This window comes from Martes martes, assembly GCF_963455335.1.
Source record: "Martes martes genome assembly, chromosome: 3".
NCBI classification, from domain to species: domain Eukaryota; kingdom Metazoa; phylum Chordata; class Mammalia; order Carnivora; family Mustelidae; genus Martes; species Martes martes.
Window position 1 is genome coordinate 115,560,498 of NC_137890.1, and position 25,944 is coordinate 115,586,441.

The window sequence follows — 25,944 nt, forward strand, 5'->3', positions numbered from 1 at the left end:
GAACTCTTGTACCTGACTTGCTCATTGTTGCATTCTGGCAGACATCCCCTGGCCTCCTGGCAAAAGTACCTGGATTTCATTAAAATCCAATCTCCCTTGATACCATCTCTGCTGAATATGAGACGAGACTCCAACCCATGGAGCTTTAGCTACTTGATTAAGGATAGATTGGGACTGGACCGTTCTAAGTGCTCTAAAATTACCGTGTACAACGTTTCTCTCCATGTCTACCCACTTCCCGGTGCCTTTGGCTCCCTGTCTGCCCCGAGTCCATCCTCCCAGCACAGGAGCTCTGCCAAGTCTCCCGTGGTTTCCTGGAGTTGGACACTGAGATGAGTCTTGCTTCATATTTCAGGTGCGAATTCCCTCCCGTGGTCCCGAGCTCTGGCTCCCAGGCCCCCTGTATGAGTGACGCCTCGGTCTGCCATGGAACCTGGCCCCGCCCTGGCCTGGCTCCTGCTCCTGAGCCTGCTGGCAGATTGTCTGAAAGCCGCTCAGTCAAGAGACTTCACAGTGAAAGACATTGTCTACCTCCATCCTTCAAGTAAGACTCTGTTCTCTTTGCTGCAGAAATGTCATTGTACTTTGAATAAGATGTGAGTTGAGAAATGGACAGGAGAAGTCAGCCTTCTGTCCCCGGCCTTCTGCAGGAGAAACATTGGCTGACTTAATTGGGGGGTACAGGTGCTCCCTGTTTTACCCTCCCCTTTTTATAGGGTGTTTGTTTTATATTTCTAGGCAAATCGTTAAGGCTTGTTTTCTCTGTTCCCAGAACAGTTGCTCTGATTCTGAACACCCTTCCCTTTAACTCGTGCCAGCTCTCAAATCAGTTATCAAAGTGAACCGGCATGTCCCAGGATGGAGGTGTTTGTCAAAGATCAATCCTTTGTAGGCAAGATAATAGCTGGTCTTCCTGTCTGTGCATCTGATTCTCCATTTCAGCGTGATTGGCCTCCCACAACTTCCCATTCCCTACCCCTTTTGGTTTCCTGTGTTTAAGAATCATCTAGGGAGTACATAATAATGTCGGTGCCCAGATACCTTCCTCAGCATGTCTGATTGCACATATCTGGGACTGTACTCATGAATTTTTGCTTTCAGCAAGAATTTCAGCTGCTCCTGTTACTGGTGGTGTTCTAAGGATCACACTTGGGGAAAACACAGCAGTTTTACTTCCTCTTTTGGTCTCTGTCTCTATATTTATCTTCTCTCTTTTATATCTGTTTGAGTCGTCTTCTGCATGGCCCCTGTGGAGGTGAGAGCTGGGTCTGTTGGGTATATTTTGACCATTAGCATTGGCTCTGAGGTATGTAACTATTTGGAAATGTTCTGTTCAGCAAACATTTTTTGAGTGTCTTCTATGTGTCAAGCATTGTGTAGGCATGGGAGGTATTAAGGCAAATACAACATAGTTCTTGCTTTGGGGGATCTTGATAGCCCAAGTGGAGGCAGACACACGGACTCCCTCAGCTCCACACGGTTACAGTATTTAATGTGCCTGTGTTGTGCTTTAGATGAGAGGTGTTCCGCAGAATGCACAAGGGCTTGGATCTTGGGTGAGTGGCTAGTTCAACTGCTTTGTAGCCTTCTGGCTTGCAATAAATCCCCTAACTTTGTGAAGGTTAAATAAAGGAAAGTGTGCAAAGCACTTAGAGTAAATGCTCAATGAATGGTAGAGGCATCTTGTTAAGTGTTGAGTTCTGCATTTCTAGAATGGATAAGATAATACACACCCTGTTGCATTATTTTGTGGACTAGAAAGAATAGCCATAAGATACTAGGCACATATATAATAGGCAGTTGGATGTTCATTGCTTATGATGTTATGGTAATTGGCTTAGGTGGTCAACTGAGGTTGCTGAAAATATGTCACTCTAATTTTTGAACTCTAAATATACGTTTTACAGGCAGCAGATAGTTCCTTCGGACTTAATGCTTTTGTACAATCTCACCAGTAAAGTCTGGTGCCTACTGGTTAATTGTGTGGAAAGATTATCTGGCTCCTTGTTTTTGCAGGACTGTCGATTTTAGTAATCATGAAAAGAAGGTGCTTGGACACTTGCTGTGTTTTCTAGGATTGTATTTTGTTCTTTTCCCCAAAGAGCCATGCTTTTTTATTAGACTTGGTGAACAAAAACCTGGATTTCAGTCTCGGTTGTGATTGCTAAAGACTTTGGTTTCTATGGGATTCTTTGTTCGCTTCAGTGATAGACTCAGTAGTCACTAGGCCAAAAAATAGGCCTCCCCTGAGGTTGTCACTGTCCACACAGGGTGGAGAGGAAAATCAAGGGGATTGGATTTAAGTGTGCAATAATAAAACGCACACACCATTCCTGTGCCAGTGCTGTGGTGGGTCAGTGCCTGGGTTGAGTGGACCCCTATCTGAAAAGGCCATTTCAGAATGGGATCTCTTAAGGATGAGCTCTGCCAGGCCAGAGAAGCAATCACTCCCGCTCTCTGGAAATTGGCGAGAAAGTTCCGCTCATGTGGCCTATTTTAAGTAAATAAGGCCATGGCCTGATTAGAAAGAATTCACTATAGTGAGGTGCCTGAGTGGTTCAGTCGGTTGAGCAGCCAACTCCTGGTTTCGGCTCAGCCCTTGATCTCAGGGTCACGAGATTGAGCCCCACATTGGGCTCTGTGCTGAACATGGAGTCTGCTTCAGATTCTCTCCCTCTGCCCCTCCCCCGACTCATGCTCTCTCTTTTTCTGAAATAAATAAATAAGTCTTAAGAAAGAAGAATTCCCCATATAGAAAGAATTGGTAGCGCTTTCTGATTTGATCTTCAGATATGGAGGCTAGAAGATGTCATTTCTAAGCTATATTATACATAAATGATTTACCAACAGCTCTGAGTTGAGTTCTCAGAGTCTCTGCGACTGGTCACAGGAAGTAAAAATTCTTGCTGGTTTGAAGTTACTGCCAACAGTTCCTACTTCACAATTCTCTGCACCATTTCAGAAGTTTTTGATGTTTGTTTGCTTGTTTTTACACTTTGGTTTTTTAAAAGGTCATGTTCCTCTGCCCCTGAGCAGTACCCACTAGACCAGATTTAGATAGAGTGATCTCTCTACAAATAAGCCGGTATCTATAGAACATAGAGCATAAAAAATAGAGGGAAGAGTGGGATTATTTTGACTTTTAATTATTAATATAATCGCCTCACTTTGTAGATGGAGGCACAAACAGCTTTCCTGGGGTCAGCGAGTGAGCCAGATTCCATCAATGTTAGATACCACTCAGAACCTATCCAAGGAGAAATCAGTGATGCCAGAGATGTTGAGAAGACACATGAATTTCCTGCACCGGGCAAACAAACTCATTTCCCATGGGCTGTGAACAGCCCTCAGAGATCATAAGTGGGGTGAGATTGAAACCCTGGTGGGGAAAGTTCAGCATCCCATGACTAATCTCCTTTGATCTCTGGTTCTCTAATTTTTCTGTTTTCTCTTTGTTTGTTTTTTAAAGATTTTATTTTTGAATAATCTCTAAACCCAGTGTGGGGCTAGAACTTGCAGCCCTGAGATCAAGAATTGCATGGTCTACCAGCTGAGCTAGCCAGGCACCCCCTGGTTCCCTAATTTTTGAAGTTTCTAACCTTTGGGGGAAAAAAATCAACTTTATGGCTTTCAAACTTGAGGCACTGTCCTCAATAACATTCTTTTCTATAATTTGTATGCTTTTCTTTTCTTTTTCATTTAAAAAATGGTGAATTTCTTCCCACCCTATGATTAAAATACCAAAGACCAATAAAACCTTCAAAACAGGAGTTAGCATTCAGAGAAATGGAGTGACTTATTTGGGTTCCAGACATCAGAAGAGTTAACATCCTAAGTGGTTGCAACCTGTTCTTGGCCTCCATTTCTTTACTCATAATAGAAACCTTTCCTGGGGGCGCCTGGGTGGCTCAGTGGGTTAAAGCCTCTGCCTTCGGCTCAGGTCATGATCCCAGGTCCTGGGATCGAGAAGCTGATCGGGTTCTCTGCTCAGCAAGGAGCCTGCTTCCTCCTCTCTCTCTCTGTCTGCCTCTCTGCCTACTTGTGATCTCTGTCTGTCAAATAAATAAATAAAACCTTTTAAAAAAAAAATAGAAACCTTTCCTGAGAAATCCAGTTTCCCCTCTGGTTGCATCTTCTGAGTCTTAATCACATGGAACAAAAAGTTGTATCTCTGAAGGGGGCTTGCTTATACCCAGATAGGAGCCAACCAAGTTTCTTCATAATTCTATGCTATGTAAGTCTCAGGGAGTAAGGGCACTCTCAAGAAAGGTACCAGAAAATGCATTTCTGTCAGAAATTTGTTCATAGTCTTCAAGTTATATTGGCAAAATTTTGTTGCTAGATGGACTCAGAAAGAAGATCGATTTATTAGAGTTCTAGAAAATTTAAGTTTGCATCCAGTTTCCAAAAACAATGGGAATTGATTTGGCAAGAGTAACACAAGTTTGGGTGCATTACGTAGCAGCATGCCTCTTACAACAAGATTCTCTTCTCACCACAGTTTTGATAACTGAAGGCCTTTGTCCAGGCAAAAGTTCCAAGAGATGGAAACAAAGATGAAATCTCTTCCCTTGCCTTACAAATGAATTATAGTCGGTTGAACCACATCTGACCATGGGACTCTAATGGACAGATTAAATTACAGGAAGTAACTAGGCACTTTGACGTTTCTTTTTTTCTTTACAATCACCTACTCTTGAGGGACCAAGGACTTATGCCCTGAAATACAGAATACTAAGCTTATTAACTCTGTGATCAAGAGCCAAATTAGATTCATTCACAGCTGAGCCCACAACGATTTGAAACTCTACTTGCCCTGCAATGCTTTGAAGTAACAAAGAAGAAAATAACACATCTCTTAGGAATCTTTTTCCTTCCTTTTAAAAAAAGAACTTCTTTATCAGATGCAGTATCAGTTAGCAAGTTACTGGAGACAGTTGGTCATCTGTAGACCTTAGTTTGGGTTAAATATTTTCAGAGGGAAGAATTTAACCATTTAATGGTATTGTGCTATAATTAGCTACTTAAAAAACGGAGGCCCTTTGAAAAGATTTGTCACTGAAAGGAGTTTGATTATTCACTGATCAGTACTACCAACCAAGATGCAAACACAAGTTCCTATAAGCAAACATTAGTGGTTGAGACACACATAGAAATGAACTTGCAGATTTAAAAGTAAAACTCGCTGAAAAGGAGATCATTTAGTTGATCTTTCAATTCAAATGTAACTCACCTGTGCTGATAAACACGTTCAGAGATAAATGATGTGAAACAAAGCGTCCTTTTGCTACCATAGTGTGTTAGCTCGTATTCCTGTTTAGATTTTGATATACTCTGGGTTAACTTCAGAGTCCAGACCTCTTTGTGTAAGTTATTCCTAATAACTTAGTATTTAATGTAATATGTCACTAGTCTTACAAAAGGTCATTTTGAAGAGTCTATTAAATAGTCCAAATTTGGGAACACTACAGCTTATTAGTACGAGGTTCTCAATAAGTTTATTCTTGCAGTGGCTCGATCACCAATCTTCATTCAGAGTTCTTCATTCAGAGTTCTTAATTTATCTCTTTGATGGGAAAGTTTCCAGTAATAACTAATCCAACATTCCAGTGAAAAGTTTTACTGGCTGTAGTGACAGATAAAATTGGATGCTCTCGTGAATTAATCATGCAGTTTGAAGGGGAACGGCTAGCTTGCAGTCATAAACCTTGGTGCATATGATGATAATTTTTTGAGAAATACTTTTCTGTGACAAATCATTTACATCTTTTTCCCCCCAAAACACTTACTTTGATAATTCCTCAAATTTTACAAGCTGTTTTAAAGTTCTTTTTCTTTTTTTTAAATACTTAAAAAAAAAGATTTTATTTATTTATTTGACACAGAAAGAAACACAGCGAGAGAGGGAACACAAGCAGGGGGAGTGGGAGAGGGGGAAGCTGGCTCTCCGCTGAGCAGGGAGCCCCATGCGGGGCTCCATCCCAGGACCCTGGGATCCTGACCTGAGCTTAAAGCAGACGCTTAACTGAGCCACCCAGGCGCCTCTTAAAGTTCTTCTTTTAAACTGACTTATAGATTACACATTTTTAAATTGATAGTGAAGCTAGTTTTTCCATGTACCCAATAGGACAGTGTCCTAAAATACTATGTATGGGTTTTCTCATAACAGTATTTGTCAAAATAAGCTAATTTGAGTGTCCATAAGAATATGGAGTGGCTTTGGAATTTAAGAACCTGTTTGTCAGGGAGTCTGGGTAGCTCAGTTGGTTAAGCGGCTGCCTTCGGCGCAGGTCCTGATCTCAGGGTCCTGGGACTGAGCCCTGTATGAGGCTCCTTGCTCAGCCAGAGTATCTGGTTCTCCCTCTCCCTCTATTCCTCTCTCCACTCATGCACGCTCTCTCTCTCTCTCAAATAAATAAATAAAATCTTAAAAAAAAAACAAAAACCTGTTTGTTTTAAATTCTTCAGGCATGTACTTACCTAAGTAGCATCTTTCAATTCAAATGTAACTCACCTATCTAGATGGCAAGATGTGGAGATATAAACATTATTTGTGTGTAGTTTTACAAAATAGTTTACTTCTGTTTTATTATAACTGTACGATGGGGAGAGTGTGTCTCCCTGTGGTGAAATTTCCATGGTGAAGTGCAGTTGTTGTAAAGTAGTCTGTGCACTCACAATCATTGTTTCGGAATTTGAGTCACCAACTACTTGAAGGAATGTAGTTAGCTTCTAAAGAGGTCCAGTTCCTTGTCTTTTTTAGACAGTTATGAGTTTGGATCCTGTCAGGTTCTTGGATGTTGTCAGTCAGCTCCGTGACATGTTGCAAGCAAGTACAAGGACGGCAGCCATTCCAAGCAAGGTGAAAATCAAAGTTAAAGCTGGCCCATAATTTTGGCCTTAAGCTGCTGCCTCCTCCTTCATTTATTTTTGATAACATACTTAATTGGTTCCATGTGGGCCAAGCAATTTACCCTGAGATGATGATTTCCACCAGGGGGATACGCAGGCTCAGCCATCTGCGAGGGAGAACAGTTGGTCCTGCAGATGAACTGTTTGAGCGTCTGTAGTTTTCAAAGAGGCCAGGTAATTTTACAAATTAAAAAGAAAATGCAAAAGTTCTGTTTATGAAAGGCAAAACTCTGAGTTGATAAGCAGCAAGTTAAAGCACATCAGTGAAAAGGACAGAGACACCTGGCGTTCCGGGCACCCTGACACTGGGGAGGCTCGTCCTTAGATGTCCGCTGGGCTCTGCGTGTGCAGGGTACGGTCTGCAGCGTGACTCTCACCAGACACCTCACTGCCTGAGCGAGCTAAGTGAAGGCAAAGATACTCATACCCAGAGGACAGTCTCTTCAGAAGGTAGGAGGTGGCAGTTCAAGGGGGAGGGGAGAGGAAAGGCTAGGAAGGGCTTCCTGGAATCGCTCGTTCCTCAGGTTCGAGCTAGAGGCCTTTAGTGGCTCCACATCCACCAGGTGCCCTTAGCAGACTGCCCCGTGGACGCTGGAAACGGGCCAAGACAGCCCTTGGGAGCGTCACCTCTGCACAGCATAGATTTTAGTAAAGAAAACTCTTTTCTGAGCTGATACTTACCATCTCTAAGGCTTCTTTTTTTTTTTTTAATAAGAATTTGTTTATTTGATAGAGACAAAGAGAATCAGTGATGGCAAGGGGCAGAGGTAGAGAGAGAGAGAAGCAGACTCCCCGCTGAGTAGGGAGCCTGATGCAGGACTGATCTCAGGACTCTGGGATCATGACCTGAGCCGAAGGCAGTCGCTTAACCGACTGAGCCTCCCCAGCACCAGGTCCATCTCTAGTGATTCTTAACCATGTCAAGTCAACTAGATAAAAATATCAGATTGAATGAGAGATATGGCCAGTTTTATAGTTCAAAAATGGTCAAACCTAAAGAAATTTTTAATGATTTAACCTAATAGTTATATATACATATTGACATGTCTATGTAAGTTGAAACATAAGAGTGAATCATTGGAAATCTAGAGCGGCTACTTTTTTAAAATGTTTTTTTTTTTAATTAACGTATATTATTAGCCCCAGGGGTACAGGTCTGTGAATCGCCAGGTTTACACACTTCACAGCACTCACCATAGCATAAACCCTCCCCAATATCCATAACTCCACCCCCCTCTCCCGACCCCCCTCTCCCCAGCAACCCTCAGTTTGTTTTGTGAGATTAAGAGTCTCTTATGGTTTGTCTCCCTCCCGATCCCATCAAGTTTCATTTATTCTTTTCCTACCCCCCAAACCCCCCACGTTGCCTCTCGACTTCCTCCTATCAGGGAGATCATATGATAATTGTCTTTCTCTGATTGACTTATTTTAGAGCGGCTATTTTTAATTGGAATTTTTGGGGAGATAATTGTACATTTATAAGCAGTTCTAAGAAGTAACACAGGGGAGATCCCATGTTCACTTCACTCAGTTTCCCCCAATGGTAACGTTTTGAAAAACTATAGAATAAAATCACAACCAGGTCATTGATATAATCAACCCACCTGTCTTATTCAGATTTCCCCAATTTTATTTGTGTTCATGTGTATTTGTGTGTGTATTTCGTTCTGCACAGTTTTCTCACGTGTGTAACTTTGTGTATCCACCACCAAGTCAAGACATTAAACAGTTTCAGTAGCACAAGAATCCCTCCTGTTGGCCTCCCCTCTAGCTTCCTGTCACCCTGGCCCCAACCACTCCCATCCCTAACTCCTGGCAATCACTAATCTTTCCTCCTTTTCTAAAATGTTGGCATTTTTTAAATGTTCCATAAATGGAATCATACAGTATATAACCTTTGGGGATTGTTTTTTTTCTCACTTTGCATAATTCCCTGGAAATTCATCCAAGTTGTCAAATGTATTAATAGTTCACTTCTATTGCTAGTATTCCATAATATGGAGGTACCACTGTGTGTTTAACCATGCATTCATTGAAGGACATCTGAATTGTTTCCAGTTTTCAGCTATCACAATCGAAGTTGCTGCGTACATTTTCATACGGGTGTTGTGTGAATATTCGTTTTCGTTTCTCAGAGATAAATGCCCAAGAGTGCAATTCCTGAGTAATGGTAGTTACATGCTTAGTTTTTTTAAGAAACTTCCAGGCAGGCTGTTTTGAGAATACTTTTTGAAAAATAAAAATGTCTAGCTTCAGGATTCCGTAGTCAGTCTAAAAAAAATTAATCATTTTTCTTGATCCTTTTTCTAGCCACACCATATCCTGGTGGATTTAAGTGTTTCACCTGTGAAAAGGCAGCAGACAATTACGAGTGCAACCGATGGGCTCCAGACATCTACTGTCCTCGAGGTAAACTCTCAGTACACAGACTGGGGTGCCCCGAGCTGCCCATGAGTGAACAGCCTTGTTGACTTTGACGCCTAGATAGAGGCATGCTTGCAATTTCAACCACTTCTCTTGTCTAAGGCTATTAGTAGATCTTTCCTCATCAACTTATCATGAGAGGCTTTTAGAGACACAAACTAATCATAGGCTTGCCCCTTTCTCATGAAGCATTACTGGAGTGCCAAAAGAGGTAAGAGATCCTTCCCACACCCAGGCTCAGCCAAATCGGGACAAGAAGAGAACAACCAGCCTATTGGCCACTCTTTGAAGCATTAGTCATTGCATAGTAACTTCTTTTATGTAAAGTATGAATTGATGTTCATATAAAGATCCCATTTATTACATATCTTGCCAGAGGCACCTATCCTGAGAGTGTGTGAAAGCTAGAATTCTAAATGCCATCATTGCACCAAAAAACCTGAGCTTTTTAAACTATTAAGTTCTTTTTAAAGGATGAGATGGATGCCCAATTAAAGCATGAAATTTTGACCCAGAGGTCCATTTCAAAATGAAGTAGAGGCTTCACATTCACATTCATATCTCTTTTATTCTCTCGAATAAAAAGGACAGTTATATTTGACTATGGAGTCACTAATTAATTGGCTGTTTTAATTTTGGAAGAAAGTTCATTTGATGGGGAGATGATGAGGACAGAGCATTTTATTGACAAATGTTTGAGTAGTTAGATGGGTTTCGCTGAGATTTAACCCAGTTGTTAAAATCACTGAATACACCAACACCAAATCTATTATTTTTTAACATGATGCAGGAGTTCTCACGCTCACCCTAGGGAAAGGCCCTCTTTCTCCCATGGAGGACTGGACATCAGGAGAAGGTGGAAAATGAAATTAAGACACAGGTATCCGCTGCATAAGACAGTACTATTTAACCCATCAACTTTCACCTAAGCTGCCCAGTAGAAACACCTGTGGATCTCTTCAAACTCACTGGAACCTGTGTCCTCCCTAGGCCAGTGGTCCTCAAACTCTAGCATGATCAGCATCCCCTGGAGGGCTTATTAAAACATAGATTTCTGTGCCCACCCATGCCCCATTCCTAATTCAGTAAATCTGTGATGGGGGCTGAGAATTTGCATTTCTAAGCAATTCCCAGGTGATACAGATGCTGCTGGGCTGGAGCCCACATGATAAGAAATGCAAGTTTTACAGAACTTGAGCCAGCATCCCTGAGATCGGGGCTCTGCACTGGTAGATTCAAATACCACAGGTGATACTAATGAACAGTCAGGGGCAAGAACCACTGGGAGCTCCTCTCCCCACTAACAGAAAGTGAAATGTACTGTTGTCATTGCCAACCAAGTTCCTCTTGTTTACTTTTACGTAGAGATGCTAATGGGGTCCCAAATGACCTTAGGGAAGAGAAAAGCATGGAGATGCTGAAGATTAGCTTAATCACAAGCTAGATATCCCACCATCCTGGTAATCAGAGCTAAAAAGTTCTGCCTGCAGTGCCTTCTGCAGTCACGTGCTTATTTTGGACTAAGCCAGTGTTTTTCTAACATCACCCCTACATTTGGGTAGGCTGCTGATGGACTGTTTTAACCACTGCTTCTCAAGCTTGGTGGCATATTGAAATCACAGGGGAAGATTTTAAAACACTGAGGCCTGGGTTCGTTCTCAGGGATTCATATTTAAATGGTGTGGGTTGTGGCTGAGCGCAAGGATTTTTGAAATTGCCCCAGGTCATTCTACTAGGCAGCAAAATTTGAGACCCACTGTAAACAGTGACTCTGAACAAAAACAGGATAGTCTGCTTGTGTAGCCAATAACCTTTGGGATGGTTCCAGCAGGGACAAAGCTGGCAGGTTAGCTTTTGAAACAGTTGCCACGAGTCGGATGTACCACAGAGGACACGTGGGGGTGCTTTTCTCGGCATTGCTCTAGCAGAGAGAATGCAGAGGACAAGGAGGGATTGTGAACTGGGCCAGATTGCACAGAGGCCCAGTCCAAGTCTGATGGTGGGCAAGTATATCCCTGCCACAAAGGAAAGACAGGTGACCGGTAGCACTCTGCTTGAATTCCTCTCAGGAAAGGAGAACAATCCCTTTTGATGCTGTCTTCAAAGGTCAAAATCTATTCTTCCAATGTACAGATATCTGAAAGAATCGCAGTGTTCACACAATTTCTCTTTTTCCCTTCTTTCCTCCCACTTTTATCTTTTTGTCCCTAAATTTATAAGGGTAAGTGGAAAGTGATGCCCTGAGGTTCATGACACAGAACCACCCTGCCAGGCTTTTTAGGGGATTAGCCAGCGAAAGATAGGAATCTGGTTTCTTCTTTCGGGGAGCACCCAGTTAGCGGGGGAGATCAGATCTGAACGCATCAAATGTCAAAAATATCAGGACAAAAGCAAGTGCCAAGTGAAGCGTGGCATTCAGTGCCCTGAGAGCTCATGGGAACAACTGCTATTTGGGGGCTGAGGTGGCTAGGGGACCGCACTGTGGACGAGGAAGAGGCGAAAGCCTACAAGTGGGCCGCCTATGTGCAATGTGGAGGAGGGCGTGGCTTCTGGAAAGTCACTCACAGCAAAGGTGTGGAGAGGGGATTCGCAGGTGTGCTCACTGGACAGCAAGAGACCGAAACTGGGCGGAGCAACTGGTTCATGCGGGAGAATAGCGGGAGCAAAGAAATGTAGCTTATTTTTGTGGGGCCTTAACCCTTTCAGGGAAGGAGTAGAGACTGAAGCTATAACCGGAGAAGAGACGGAGCCACACTTAGCTTCCTTCTTGACCAATCCCACTTCCCAGGAGCCATTCTCTTTCCTCCTGGGTTTTCTCCAAATTTTTCTCACGATGGAAATAGCATCATAATTCTTAAATTAAAATCTGAGTTGTGTCTAACGACGAAAAACAACTGACTAACCCTGTATTTATTTTTTCTGTTGATTATTAGTTGGAAGCAGCTGAAGGACTACCAAGAGTCTTAGTCAGGGAAGGCTCAGTAGCTGCCATGGAAGAACATCCTGGCTTTCTGTGCTATTCTTGGGTTTTTGTTTGTTTCATCACATGTTTACCTCGGTTTTAATTATCACATGATGTGAAAATAAGTTGTTGGAAGTGAAAAAAACCATTTCATGTAAGTATTTAATCTTATCTCTATGGAACAAACCCCCCATTCCAAATAGCTTAGGGGACCACCTGGGTTTCAAGAATTTTTGAAAACCGAACTCGGTCGAATGGATATACACAGAGACTATTGTATTTTAGCAGTTGAGGTAAGCTTGCTTATAATTAAGCAGACTTGTTATGAATCATCATTTGGCAAAAATAAGCATCAAGAAAGCCTTGTCCTAACTAGAAACACTCTGTCGGGCGATGGTGGCATCAGCCAGTGACCTCTAGCTAACTCAGGTTCCCTATCACTCTTACCTTTGACATCTGTGTTATGTAAGGATTTTCTTCTCTGTCAGTTTGTTATTGCCTCTGGCGCTAACAGATTCCTGCTACCGTACAGGAGAATTTAAGAGCCCTCCATGGCTGGCTCTCATTGCTTCACTTGGCTGGCTTCTGTTCAGTCTTTGGTCTCTGAGCACTTCTGGGCAATAACTAGAGTTGGAAAGAATCTTGAAATCATATTATATGAGGGACCAGTTAAAGGAGCTGGCGAAAGAAAACAAGGGTTAATGGTACGCATTCAGATCCAAAGGTTTTGCCTGTGTGCAAGGTTAAAAACTCTTTGAGAGAGGGACTGTCTTGGTGTTTATTAAGAGTCTGTGAATTTGAATGTCAAATCAAAAACATGGCACATTCTTTGGAGGATGTCTAAGCACTGAAGGCTCTTAGGTTTCTTCTTGAATATGAAGAGCCAATGCCTCCCTTTAAGGTGAAATCTTTACTTGAAATTACCACTGATGCAAAATCAGACCAGGAGAAATATTGAGATGGAGGAACACATATCCTTTAGGGGCAAGCTTCTTCGCTGCTCATGGTTTTTCTGTGGAAGTGAAGAAAAAGCTGGGCATGACACTGAGTGACTCTTTTTATATCCGTTACCTGGTATAAGCAGGAAATATACCTGTGGTCCCCAGCATAACTGAAGACAAGCCCCATGGTTACAAATTTTCAGGAAAGACTTCTTTATTGATGACTTCTTTCAGATGGAACCCAGGCTGAAACAGACAGCCTTTCTGTGTTAATTCATCTATGGTGGATTCTTTTTTTCTCTTTTAGGCAATGTTAGGATATAGCCCTCTAAGGTTTCTACCATTCTAAAGGGGTCTTTATTCTAGCTCTAAACCCCATCACGACCCCAGGCTTCACATCTTCTTATGGTTTATCTATGAACATCTCCCAGCCCCCACCTCTATCCTGGGTAGAGAACTCAGAACCGAGCGTTGTCCCTTAGAATTTCTCTTAAGTTTAGGAGAGTTCCTGTGTATGTCTACAGAAGGTATTGGCTACGTGTTATCCGACATTCCTGGCTTCTGTGTAATGAAGTGGTGTTTAGGCGATCTATCTTGTCATATTGCTAAATGGAAGTCTTAGACTTCCTTTTTTTAAAGTAGAAATTTTAAAATTAAAGTGTAACATCCATGCCAGAAAGTGTATAGATCACAGGTGCTGAGCTCATTGAAATTTTACCAAGTGAACAGGCTGTGTGCCTGTCACCCATGTTAAGTAACAGAACTTCAGAAGGCCACTAGGGTCCCCCAGTCACTACACCCCATCTCCCGGAGGTAACACAATTGTGACTACTATCACTGAGCTGTATATAAATGGAATCACAGAATGTATTCCTTTCTTTGTCACATTATCTATGTGAGAGTCATCCATGTATTTGAGCCACAGTGTTAGTCTCACGGATGTGTATGTACTGAAATTCATCCATTGCACTCCTGATGGACTTTTGGATTGTCTCCAGGTTTTGACTGTCGTGAGCATTCTTGTACATGTGTTTTGGTACATGTATGTCTTCATTTCTGCTAGGTCTAGCCCGGGTTGGGGGGTTGCTGGGCACGTGGTATGTGTGCTTTGGCCTTACTGGATTCTGTGTGGCAGTTTTCCAGACTGACTGGACCAATGTGTGCTCTCCCCATCGGTGCCTAAGAGTGCCAGCTGCTGCACAACCTTGCCAATGCTTAGTGTTGACAGAAACAGTAGAAGATCGAGGTTAATGGAATGATATTTTTAAGGCACTGAAAGTAAATACTGCCAGCCTTAGAATTCTGTACTCAGACTGCAGCCTAACTTCTCTGCATTTCCCTTCTCTGCCGGCTACCCTGCTGCCTCTGATTTTCTGTTCACGCCTCCCAGTTCCCTTGAGAGTAACCAAGGTTCTGTGTAGCTTCTCTACCCCTTAGCAGGGTTTTCTGCTTGGTTTCTCAGCTTCTGCGTATGCAACTTTGGAGTCCACAAGTGCCTTGAGGAGAGAACAGGTATAGAATGTCAGGCCCAACTCAACGTGTGGTTCATTTCACTGGTATCGCTCTTCATATCCTATCTGCCTTGGTAGCTCATCTATGCTTCCACATGGATTTCTGTTGTTTTAGTTCCATCTGGCTATTGTAATTTTATTTTATTGTTTTTTGGTAAGAAGGTACAAGCTAGTTCATTTCAGCTGGCATTTTAATTCCCAGATCTATTCTTTAATTAAAACTTTTCCAGTAATTTTTAACCCACGTTCTAATAGCCTAAACAAGGTGGGTTTTCTTTTGACACCCTGGACTCATCTAACCTGCTCCGTTTCACAGTGGTTTTGCCCAAGTATTTTCTATTAACATAATTGCCTCAAATAGGAAGCATCTGTTTGATGCTTCTTTCTTACCACTTTTATTTTAACTACTGTTCATGGGAAGGTCCTAGTTATCCTCATTACTTTGACATACCTTCCCAATCACATTTTTTGCCTTTTGCCTGGTAATAAGCACATAGCTTTCTGAATTTAGTGATTTGCCTTAAAAGAGAGTTTCCTCAACTTAACAAGTCACCTGTCCTTAGGAGGTATGGATGATTTTTTTTTTTCTTAAGACAAGACAAAAACAAAAACCAGGAAAGTATCTGTTTGGCAGTTTCTTCAGGTGGTGTCAACTGTAGGGTAAAGGAGGACATTTATGACTCAGTGAAGTTAATAAGTATTCATTTATTTTTAATTTCTGTCTTGAAGAATTTTTTATTTGGGGCAAGAAAAGAAGAGAGTGTCTTTTAGGGGTCTGTGAAAAGTGATTGATAGGACCAGGAAAGCCAAGAGATTAATCAGATGCCTGGGTATCAGAGACCATGTGATAATTTCTAATTGGGATACACTTTAAATAATTGAGCTTATCTGCGACTCAGTTTGTAGCTCGTTCTTTTCATAAGTCTATTTTCTTTTATCTTGGATTCTTTTTTCTTTCACTTTCCATTTCACTGAACTTATAATTGAGATGTAACATACACAGAATAGTGAACAGCGTGATGAATTTCCACAAATTGAACACATTATGGAAGCCGCACCCTGATTAAGAAATTGATTATTTTCAACAGCCCAGAGTCTTCTTACATGACTGTAAGTTACATGACATGTAACTTACATGATAGTTTGGTTACTGTCTCTTCCACCAAAGATCCTGTTATAGGCAACTCAGTTGTGTCCTCCCAAAATTCACATGTGAAGTCCTAACATCCAGTACTTCTGAATGTGATTGTGTTTGAAGGTAGGGTCCTTAAAGTGGTAAATCAGGTTCAGTGACAAAGGGGAGATTAGGACACAGACACACACAGAGGAAAGAACATGTAAAGATGTTCACAGATGGAAAGTTGCCCATCTGTGAGCCAAGAAGAGAAGTCTCAGAAGAAATGAACCCTGCTGACACTTTGAACTTGGACTTTCAGCCTCCAGAATTGTGAGAAAATAAATTTCTGCTGTTTAAGCCACCTAATCTAAGGTACTCTGTGCAGTTTATCTAGAATCTATAATTATCCTGAATCTAAAACCAGACTAAGTACCAAAAACAATAACAACAACAAAAACCTGCAGTCTAATATTCCTTATGAATATAGTCTCAAACATCCTTACTATAATGTTAAACAAATAGAATTTAACAATATTTAAAAATAAGCCTGACCAAGTGTGACTTATTTCAGGGATGCAGGGCTGGTTCAATATTTAAAATCAATCAGTATAATCCACAATATTAACAGGCTAAAGATAATAAAGTCACGTATTAATATCAACTGAGGCAGAAAAAGCATTTGACAAAATTCAATACCATTCATGTTCAAAAACTTTCAGAAAAAACAGCATGTGAGAAACTTCCTTAACCTGATAAAGCATATTTATTTTAAAAAACTGTAGCAAACATTATACCTACTAGTGAAAGACAAAACACTTTTCTGGTAAGATGAAGGTCTGGGCAAGAATGTCTCTTTCACCACTCTTATCCAACATCATCCTGAAAGTTCTACCCAGTGCAATAAAGCAAGAAACAGAAATAAAAGGTATGCAGATTGGAAAGGAAGAAATAAAACTGTCCCATCTCACAGACAACATGATTTTCTAAGTAGGAAATCCCAGCAAATCTACACAAAACTCCTAGAACTAATAAGTTCAGCAAGATTACAAGATACTAAGACTAACACATAAAATTCAATTTTGGCAAAATTCAACTTATATATACTATCAATTAACATGTGGTCATTGGATTTAAAAATATAATACCATTTACAATTGTTCAAAAGAAATACTTCAGTGTAAATCTAATAAAACATGTACAAGACTTGTATGCTAAAATCATAAATGCTAATGAAAGAATTCAGAGAAAATTTAAGTAAATAGATACCATGTTCATGAATTGAAAACTCAACATAGTAAAGATGTCAGTTCTCTCCAAACTTATATGCAGGTTTTACGCAATTCCTATGAAAATTTTAACAAAATTGTTTGTAGTTATAGAAAATATTATTATACAATTTATATGGAAAGGTAAGAAACTAGAATAGCTAAAATAATTTTGATAAAAAAATAAAGTGGGAGGAAACAATCTACCCTCTTTCAAGATTTCTCATAGAGTTACAGAAATCAAGACAGTAGTATTGTCAGAGGGATAGCAACACAGATCAATAGAACAAACAGAGATCTCAGAAAGAGACTCTCAAAAATATGCCCAACTTATTTTTGACAAGGATATAAAATCTGATTCACTAGAGGAAAGAGCCTTTTCAACAAATGTCCTGGAGAATTTGGACATCCATGAGCAAAAAATGAACCTCAACCTAAGTATAATACCCTTTACAAAAAGTTAACTCAAAATTAATCACAGACTTAAATGCCAAATATAAAACTACATGACATTTAGGAAAAAAACACAGGAGAAAATCTGTGAAATCTAGGGGTAGGCAAAGAGTTCTTAGACTTGCTATTAGAAGTGTGATCTATAAAAGGAAAAAGTGGTAAACTGGACTTTATCAAAATTAAAAACCTTTGTTCTGCATAAGACCCTATAAAAGGGACAAAAAGACAAACAACAAACTGACATACAATATTTACTAATCAAATATCTGACAAAGGACTAGTATCTGAAATATATAAAGAATTCTCAAAATATAATAGTAAAAAAACAAAATAATTAAGAAAAGGACAAAAAACATGAATAAATATTTCACCAAGGAAGATAAATAGATGGCAAATAAGCAGATGTTCAATATCATTAGCCATCAGGAAAATGCAAATCAAAAGCATGAGATATCACTGTACATCTATCAGAATGGCTAAATTTAAAACAGAAAAATAGGAACACCATCAAATGCCAGTAAGAATTAGGAGAAACTACATCATGTATATATTGCTGGTGGGAGTATAAAATGGCACAGCTACTCTTGAAAATAGTATGGCAGTTCCTTAAACAACTAAACAGGCACGTACCATATAACCTAATAATTCCATTGCTGAACATTTATCCCAGAGAAATGAAAACCTATGTTCACACAAAAGCCTTAATACAAGTGTTGATTGCAGCTTTACTAATAATATCCCAAACCTAGATACCCTTTCAATGGGTGAATGGTTAAACCAACCTTGATACATCCATGGCATGGAATACTACTCAGGATCAAAAATTAGCAAACTGTTGATACAACGATCTGGATAACTTTCAGATGAATAAGGCTGAGTGACTATGCCTAATCCTAAAAGTTTACATACTGTATGAGTCCATTTATACAACATTCTTAAAAGGACAAAGTTATAGAAATGGAGCACAGATTAATAGTTGCCAAGGATTAAGGAGCAGTTGGAGGAAGGTAGATGAGGATGTGAGAATGAAAAGTTGACATGAGTGATCCTTGTGGAGATAGAAATGTTCTGTATCTTGACTGTATCAATGTCAACATCCTGATTGTGACACTGTACCATAGTTTTGCATTATGTTGCCATTTAGGGAAAAGTGGGTGAAGGGGTCCCTCTGTATTATTTCTTATAAGCTTATGTGAATCTATAATTATCTCAGAATAACAAAACACTAATTTAAAAAAATCAGTCAGTAAAAACAAACAAACAAATAAACAAAACAAACTTCAATTGTGCTCGTGTTGAGAAACTGATTAGAAGGAAAGCCAGACATACCAAATGAGGAAGCTAAGAAGGTCTGTGAACCTGGTTGGGAGGAAAATCAAGGAAGGTTTCACAGAATTCATCACATTTAGATTGAACCCTAAAGAACAGGTTTCCAGGAGCAGAAGATAGGGGGAAATTTTTGTTGCGAAGAACGGTCAAAAGCTATAACGTGGTGTCTCAAATATCCAGCAAGCAATCATGAGGTAGTCTGGGCCTAGATCAAGGGGAATATTGAATAATAAAAAGTGCTGAGTTTCAAGATGTGAGTTATAAATGTAATCGGTTCCTTTAGCAGTGAAGCAGAGTTACTCTTACACTCTTGACACACAGCTTTAGGAGCAGGGAGAAAACAGTGGACCACCTACTGGCCACTCCAGTAGGCTAAATAAACCTGGCAGTATGCAGCCAAGGCTCCTCGACAGGTAGGGTTCACTCAGGCTCTCATACACAGTAAGAGGCATTATCTGACCTTGGTTCCAGTAATATAGCTGGTGGTTGTCTAGCATCTGCATTAGAAAGAAGAGAAGTCAGAGACAAAGAAGATAGGAAATGATGAGGTCCCCCACTGGGAAAATGGAAAATGGAACAGAAAGATTAAAAGGATAATGGAGACATTTCAGGGAACTTGAAGACACCCAGTTTGGGAAGAGAATTCTGAGCTGATTCTGAATTTTCTAGTCCAGGATGGAGGTGCCACATCTTAGGATGTCCCTTCCTAAGATAGAAACACAAGAAGACAAACAGGGGGAATTTGATTTGTTTGAGATACATGAGGTGTGAGGTGCTGCTGGCAATGTGCAGGAGGTAGCTAGAGATTAGTTCTATAGTTTGGAAAAGAGTATCAGACTAAAGATAATGTCATCAGAGGTTGAATGAAGTCACTTAAGTGAGAAGAGGTTCAAGAACAGAACATGGAAGAATATCAATGTTCAGGTTAAGGAAAGTATAGGAAAAAAAGAGACCAGAGATGCAGGAGAAAATCTTGAAGACAAAACTCTGAAGCCCAGGGAAATCACGCAGAGGACATTATACACGGTAGATCCCAGATCTACATTATACAAAGTAGATCCTTTGGGGTCACACATGGGAAAAGGGCATCCAGTGGGACACTTAGGCAAACAGTCATTGTAGAGGAGGGCCTGGACGGAGCAGAGCCAGATGTGAGATCACAGTCAGGAATCAGGCTGGGAGTGGCTGGCAGCTGCCACTAGACTTTTATTTTTTCAATATAATTTGTAATACTATGATTAAAGCTATATTCCTCCCATTAATTTTCTCACACATGGTGAGTGTTCTCTAGCATCACTTTAATCATTATATATGTTTGTAAAAAAAAAAACAAAACAAAACCAAAACTAGTGGACCCATAGGGAATAACTGAGTAGCGAGGAAGTCTTTTACCAAAGAGTTGGTCATTTTTAATTCAAATTATTTGCTGTATATTTTGTTTAAATACAGCTTCTGTTATGAGAAACTGAATATTGGTGGGTAAAATGGAATTGGTAATTTACATTTTAGTTTTGAACATTTTTTTGATTTCAGAACTAGGTTATGTAACACGTGTGTGTGTGTGTGTGTGTGTGTGTGTGTGTGTATTTCACGAAAAATTATGTATTTTGTGTTTTCCACTAGTTGATTAAGCCCTCTTATACCCAGTTCTGCTTTTGGTTGCATGCCTGTGAGTCTTAAAGTGAAAGACTTTGGTTTCACAACCTCTGGGAATACCTTGCAGTTGCAGAATATAAGATTTTAGAGGCTGAAACTAACCTGGTAGAAATTCAAATCCATCTTTTATCTTTTAGATAAAAGCCTTTGAAATCCTTTTAGTGTGAAGTTATCAGCAGGCTTGATTCTCCTGTAACCTCATTACTAACCCAAGGATTATTCAGAATGCATGGAGAGCAATGCTTTGTGGCTGAAACTCCTTTTTTATCAATTCTACAGCCCCGTGATAAGCCACATGTGGTCCACCTCGTCCTGCTTGGGAAATGCTGCCTGTGTGCCCCGCGCCCCCCCACTCGCCTTAGAGATCACCATACACATTCAAGGCTCTCCTAAGTTGTGTTCTAAAGAAATCTGTTCAACTTTATTTGAATATTTCCAAAACTTATTTAACTGTAGAACCTTTTTTTTTTTTTTAACGTTAACATTTCATAACTCACCTAGGGGTTTTTATAAGATAAGAAGTGGAATGGATTAATGCTTCAGATCTAAGGTAGCTGCTGCTAGAAGTAATGGGGTGTTCTTAAAATATCTTTGTTTCACGGGTTAGATATGGCAAGTGTAAGAAATTTTTTTATCTAGCCTCATTTTTCTCTCCCCAGGATGGCAAGAATTAGCTTATTAGGTACTGAACTTTTGCATATTTCCCTGGAAAAAAAAAAGCTCATTAGTTATCCCTGCAGTGGAATAAATTTCCAATTAATAAACTAAAAGAGAGTTTATTATGGACACAAAAGTAAGAACAAAAAGTAGTTATATCAAGTTCACCAATTCTTAGTCAGGGCTTACTTAAGACAGAAGAATTTAATGCTTGGAGGGCAAACCCAATTTCCAAAACTGAAACCATGTAGTGGTTTACTTATTCCATAAATGTTTGATCTTATCTGCTCAGATTTACCTTTGGAGCAATAAAACCTCTGGCAGCTCCTCCTGGTTGTCCGCGTGAAGAGGAGACAGGAGATAAGGGCATTCCTGTCTTTACTGGTTTCATGAACATCTGAAGGTGGGCCGGGTGGGAAAGGTGTACTTGTCATGACCGTAAATGTCCAAGTCTGGTACCAAAGAGGTCAATCAGTCCGCTTTGGGAAATGTGGTAAATCTCTCCGGCTACTGGTCTCCATTTGCTTAAACCTGTCACAGGCTTTAAAAATCAGAGATCTGCCACCTCCTTGGCATCAGAAAAACAGTCATTCCAATTTTAAAATATTTTGGGAGAATTATTGCCTGGTGCAAAACTTCCAACCTTTCCTGTGAGCTCATAGGTTTGCCTTACATACTGCACTGGCAAAGAGCTCCCCAGGACCCTGAGCTAGCTAGGGCTCCTTGACCTGATTCCCACTGACAAAATTCTGGTCAGGGTGCACTGTGGGGATAGCATTTGGGGGAGGGCATTGACTAAACTCAGCCCAGGCACACTCCCCAATAGTGTACCCATCAAGAAAATCTCTGTCCTTGGCAAGACTCAGTCAGAGGTCACTCAGGTTCCTGTCAGGTGGCAGTGTTTGGGAAGATTGTTAAAAACCCTGAATTTTCCTAACTCTCAAGATGTGTCAATGTGGTCTGTATTAGCTCATTCTCAAGGCCTGAAATTCTTAAGCTTCTTTCTTTGGACTTTAGTACTTTGGTTCAAAGCTGCCAAAATTGTGACAGAATCTGGTGGGGGAATTTTTACTGCCTAATAAATAATATCATAGAAGGTCATAATTCCACATTAGCCACTAAATATCCAAAATGTATAAAGCATGCAAAATTGAGTCCAAGATATGGATGAAAAACAGCTCAGTGACATTTCTTAAGAATTATTCATTTTCTTTTTCAATCTGAAAGTGGAGCAGGAACATTTTCCTAAATCCCAGGCTTAGAAAGCTGAATACTGCCTAGAGGCCTTAAAGAATTACTTTGACAAAGCCATTTTTCTTTGGTCTTTAAATTAGAAGTAGAAAAATTCTCCATGGTAGTTTGGAAGAAATCTTAAGTTTTTGGATTCCTAAGACTTTGAGGGATGTCTAGAAACTTACATCATGATCCATATACATCTGCCATCCTAGAAATCATACTAGGGAGAAATGATACTCCTTCATTTCCACACCTTCAAGGTGGGATTAAATTCTAGAATCCACCTATGCTTATTGTCAAGAAGTTCTTTCTTTTAGATAAAGTCATTTTCTCAAGATAAAATGAATCTACTTTTAATTGTTCAGCCCTTACATGGGAATAGCTATTTCCAAAACACACACACACACCACACACACCCAGCTGCTGCTATAGCCTTTTAATTCCTTGAAGACCATTGTTACCTGCCTAACTTCTTTTTTCTTTAACCTGTATTCATTGAACTTTTTCACCCCTTTATCTTCCTGAAAATTGTGGACTCTCGCATCCTAATCATCCCTCCAAGCCTCTCATCCCCCAAAATAAAAATCAATACAGGGGGAAAAATTTTTTGAAAGACAAAGAATGACACCATTATATTTTGGCTTATGGGGATGACGACAGGCAGGGAGACCAGTGTTCTTCAGAAGGCTCTCCTCCTACTGTGCAGAAGTGCATCTCTCCAAGGACGTCTTTGGGATTGGACAGAAACTCAACACAGTGTATGTCTCATGTGCTGTTAAGTCTCTTCAAGACTTGTAGTGTTGACACTCCTATTGTTTCCCTTCCAGGCAGATTGGGCTAACATCTCCCATCTCAACTGAAACATATTTTCTCTGTTGACAGAGACCAGATACTGCTACACCCAGCATACAATGGAAGTCACAGGAAACAGCATCTCTGTCACCAAACGCTGCGTCCCACTGGAAGAGTGCTTGTCCACTGGCTGCAGAGATTCTGAACATGAAGGCCACAAGGTCTGGGCAACAAAGCAAGTGATGGGTACAGCACAGTCAGCCTTCCTCTGCTGCAGATGTGTGCCAGTGCTCATGAGCAAATTCTCACTCCCTGATGTAGCCTGGTTTTTGACGGTCTTTATACCATGATAAGAAGATTCTCCTTTCCTGTTTGCTCTAAGAGGATAAATTTATATCAGAGCATAGGAAAACCCATGTAAATTATGTAAATGCAATACCAAGAGGGTATTAAAAATTACCGTAAGCCCTTTCTTTACTCAGAAGAAAGTAATCAAGCCACCAGAAGGATGAGGAATTAGGGAAGTGTCATATCCTCAATGGTAATGCAGATGTAGCAACAATTCATTCTGCTGAGCATGGCCACAGCAGTTTAGCTTTGATAACTATCTGTGAAGTGAGGCTCATGTCTTCATTGGAATGCTGACTTGGGGAAGGCATCCATTGGGTCCTGAATCATATGAGTAGGTGATCAGAGAACCATCTCCTTGTGGGTTTACTCCCATCTGGTGCCTATACAGAAGCACTGAGTGTTAAATGAACTTCAAGTGCAGCCTTGAAGGAGAATATGAAGGACCAGAGGAAGGCAGCCTGACTGTGGGTGGAATGGGGAATGCCCCTGACTCTTCCTGCTGGCTGTTCAGATCTGGCTCCACATATAATCTTGTATATCAGGCCTTGGCCTTTATTTGGAGTTGGCTCGCTTCTCCCCTTCAGGCTGCCTTCCTGGTGCTCAGAGGCAACTTCTGCTCTCAAAACCCTGGAACACCATGTTTAGTAGCATTTAGTAGAAGACACCAGATTTTCAAGCAACTTGTGAAATACAGTAGGAATTCAGATTTAAAATATAATCTGCTGACTTGATCCTGGTTTGAAATGTAAAAGGTAAACCCAAGGGTTTTATCTCGCTCTCCACCCCACCACCAGCAAGCTAGGCTCTCAGGCTTTATTGTGGCTACTTTACCATGGAAAAATTTAAAGATCAGAGAAGTGACATCATATGCTCAGGTCACAGAGCTTGTAATTCTGTCTGACAGAGAGCATTCAGGCTCACTTCCGACCTTCAGTTTCTCTCCTCAATATTATCAATTTCCCTCCTCAAGATGTCGTCCTAGCCCATGTCAACTGTGACCAGCCTCAGATCCTTGCAGGATAATGACTAAATAGGATATTGACCATCAGAGAATTTTTTGAGTATTACTGTGCATACGGATCAGTTGGGGATCTTGTTAAAATGCGGATTCTGATTCACTAAATTTGGAGTGAGGTTTGAGATTCTGCATTTCTAAGAGACTCTCAGGTGATGCTGAAGCTACTGGTCTGTACTTTGTGTAGCCATGGCCCCAAATAATTTCAGCCAACACTCCTTTAGGTTTCTTTCTTTCCTACAGTCTATGAATAAAGTAGTATAAAGCAGGAATAATTCCATTAATGAAAACCCTCCAAATTTTAACTAACACACAAGAATGGCAGTAGTTATGTAGACAGTTCTAATGAAAGTAAATAGTTAATTTTAAGTTGGGTTGTTTTCACTTCACTTACACTGTGGAAATTTGGCAAGTGAAAGTTTACCCTCTGAATGGTGCCTTCAAGTAGTCAGAAGGGGTTTCTTTGAGGTAGTAGGATATTATAATCCCCATTTCACAGATGGAAAAGCTGAGACCTAGGAAGGTTGTAGAACCATGTAATAACCACCTGGTGGGATGTCAAAAACAGAACTCATGTTCCTTGAAGCTTAGTCCAAAGGGTTTCCATGTTGATCACATTGCTTCCAGATGAAATTTCATCCCACTTCCTTAAATGCACGGTTGGTGCCTCTTTTGTGGAACAGGTTCTTGTTTCAGTCTGACTGTGAGGGAGACCGTTCCTTCTAAAAATCCTTGCCTCCTTCCAAGATCTGCCAGCTTCTCATCAGCCTTCTGTTTCTCTTCCTTTCTTTCAGGTCTGCACTTCCTGTTGTGAAGGAAATATCTGTAACTTGCCACTCCCCCGAAATGAAACTGATGCCACATTTGCCACAACGTCACCCATAAATCAGACAAGTGGGCACCCACACTTTATGTCAGTGATGGTGTCCTGCTTGTGGATGTGGTTGGGACTCACATTATAGCAGCTCCAAGGTGCCATGTATAGTAGCAGTCCATGGAGATTTCCATGGTCCATGGTCCATGGTCATTGCATGAGTCGTTGGCTTGACAATAGTTAGACATGTGAAAACATGACACTCATAGATGTCTTCACAGCCAAACATTTCCACCTACCATGAGGAACAAGCATTGCTTCAGTGTTAGTCATTCCAAGCCCAAGACCTCATCAAAGCCAGCCTGCCCCCAAACAGACCCTGAGTCGTATACCACAAACCTTTCTTTTCACTCCAGGAAATAAGTCTGCATTTATTGAGATCTGGGGTTCTTAATTTGGAATACATGCATGATCCATAGGAGGTCCTGGGATCCTCTGAGACGTTAGAC

General features: G+C 40.6%; 1 protein-coding gene across 1 annotated transcript; it reads left to right on the forward strand.

Moving 5' to 3' along the window:
- Window positions 1-426: 426 nt before the first annotated feature.
- Window positions 427-25,583, forward strand: LYPD6 (LY6/PLAUR domain containing 6; the record flags this gene model as incomplete). The annotated part of the gene is made up of 4 exons (XM_080798662.1): window positions 427-544; window positions 9,223-9,321; window positions 23,346-23,476; window positions 25,416-25,583. The coding sequence occupies 4 exons, from the start codon at window positions 427-429 to the stop codon at window positions 25,581-25,583; spliced, it is 516 nt and encodes a 171-aa protein (XP_080654788.1).
- Between the last annotated feature and the right edge of the window lie 361 nt (window positions 25,584-25,944).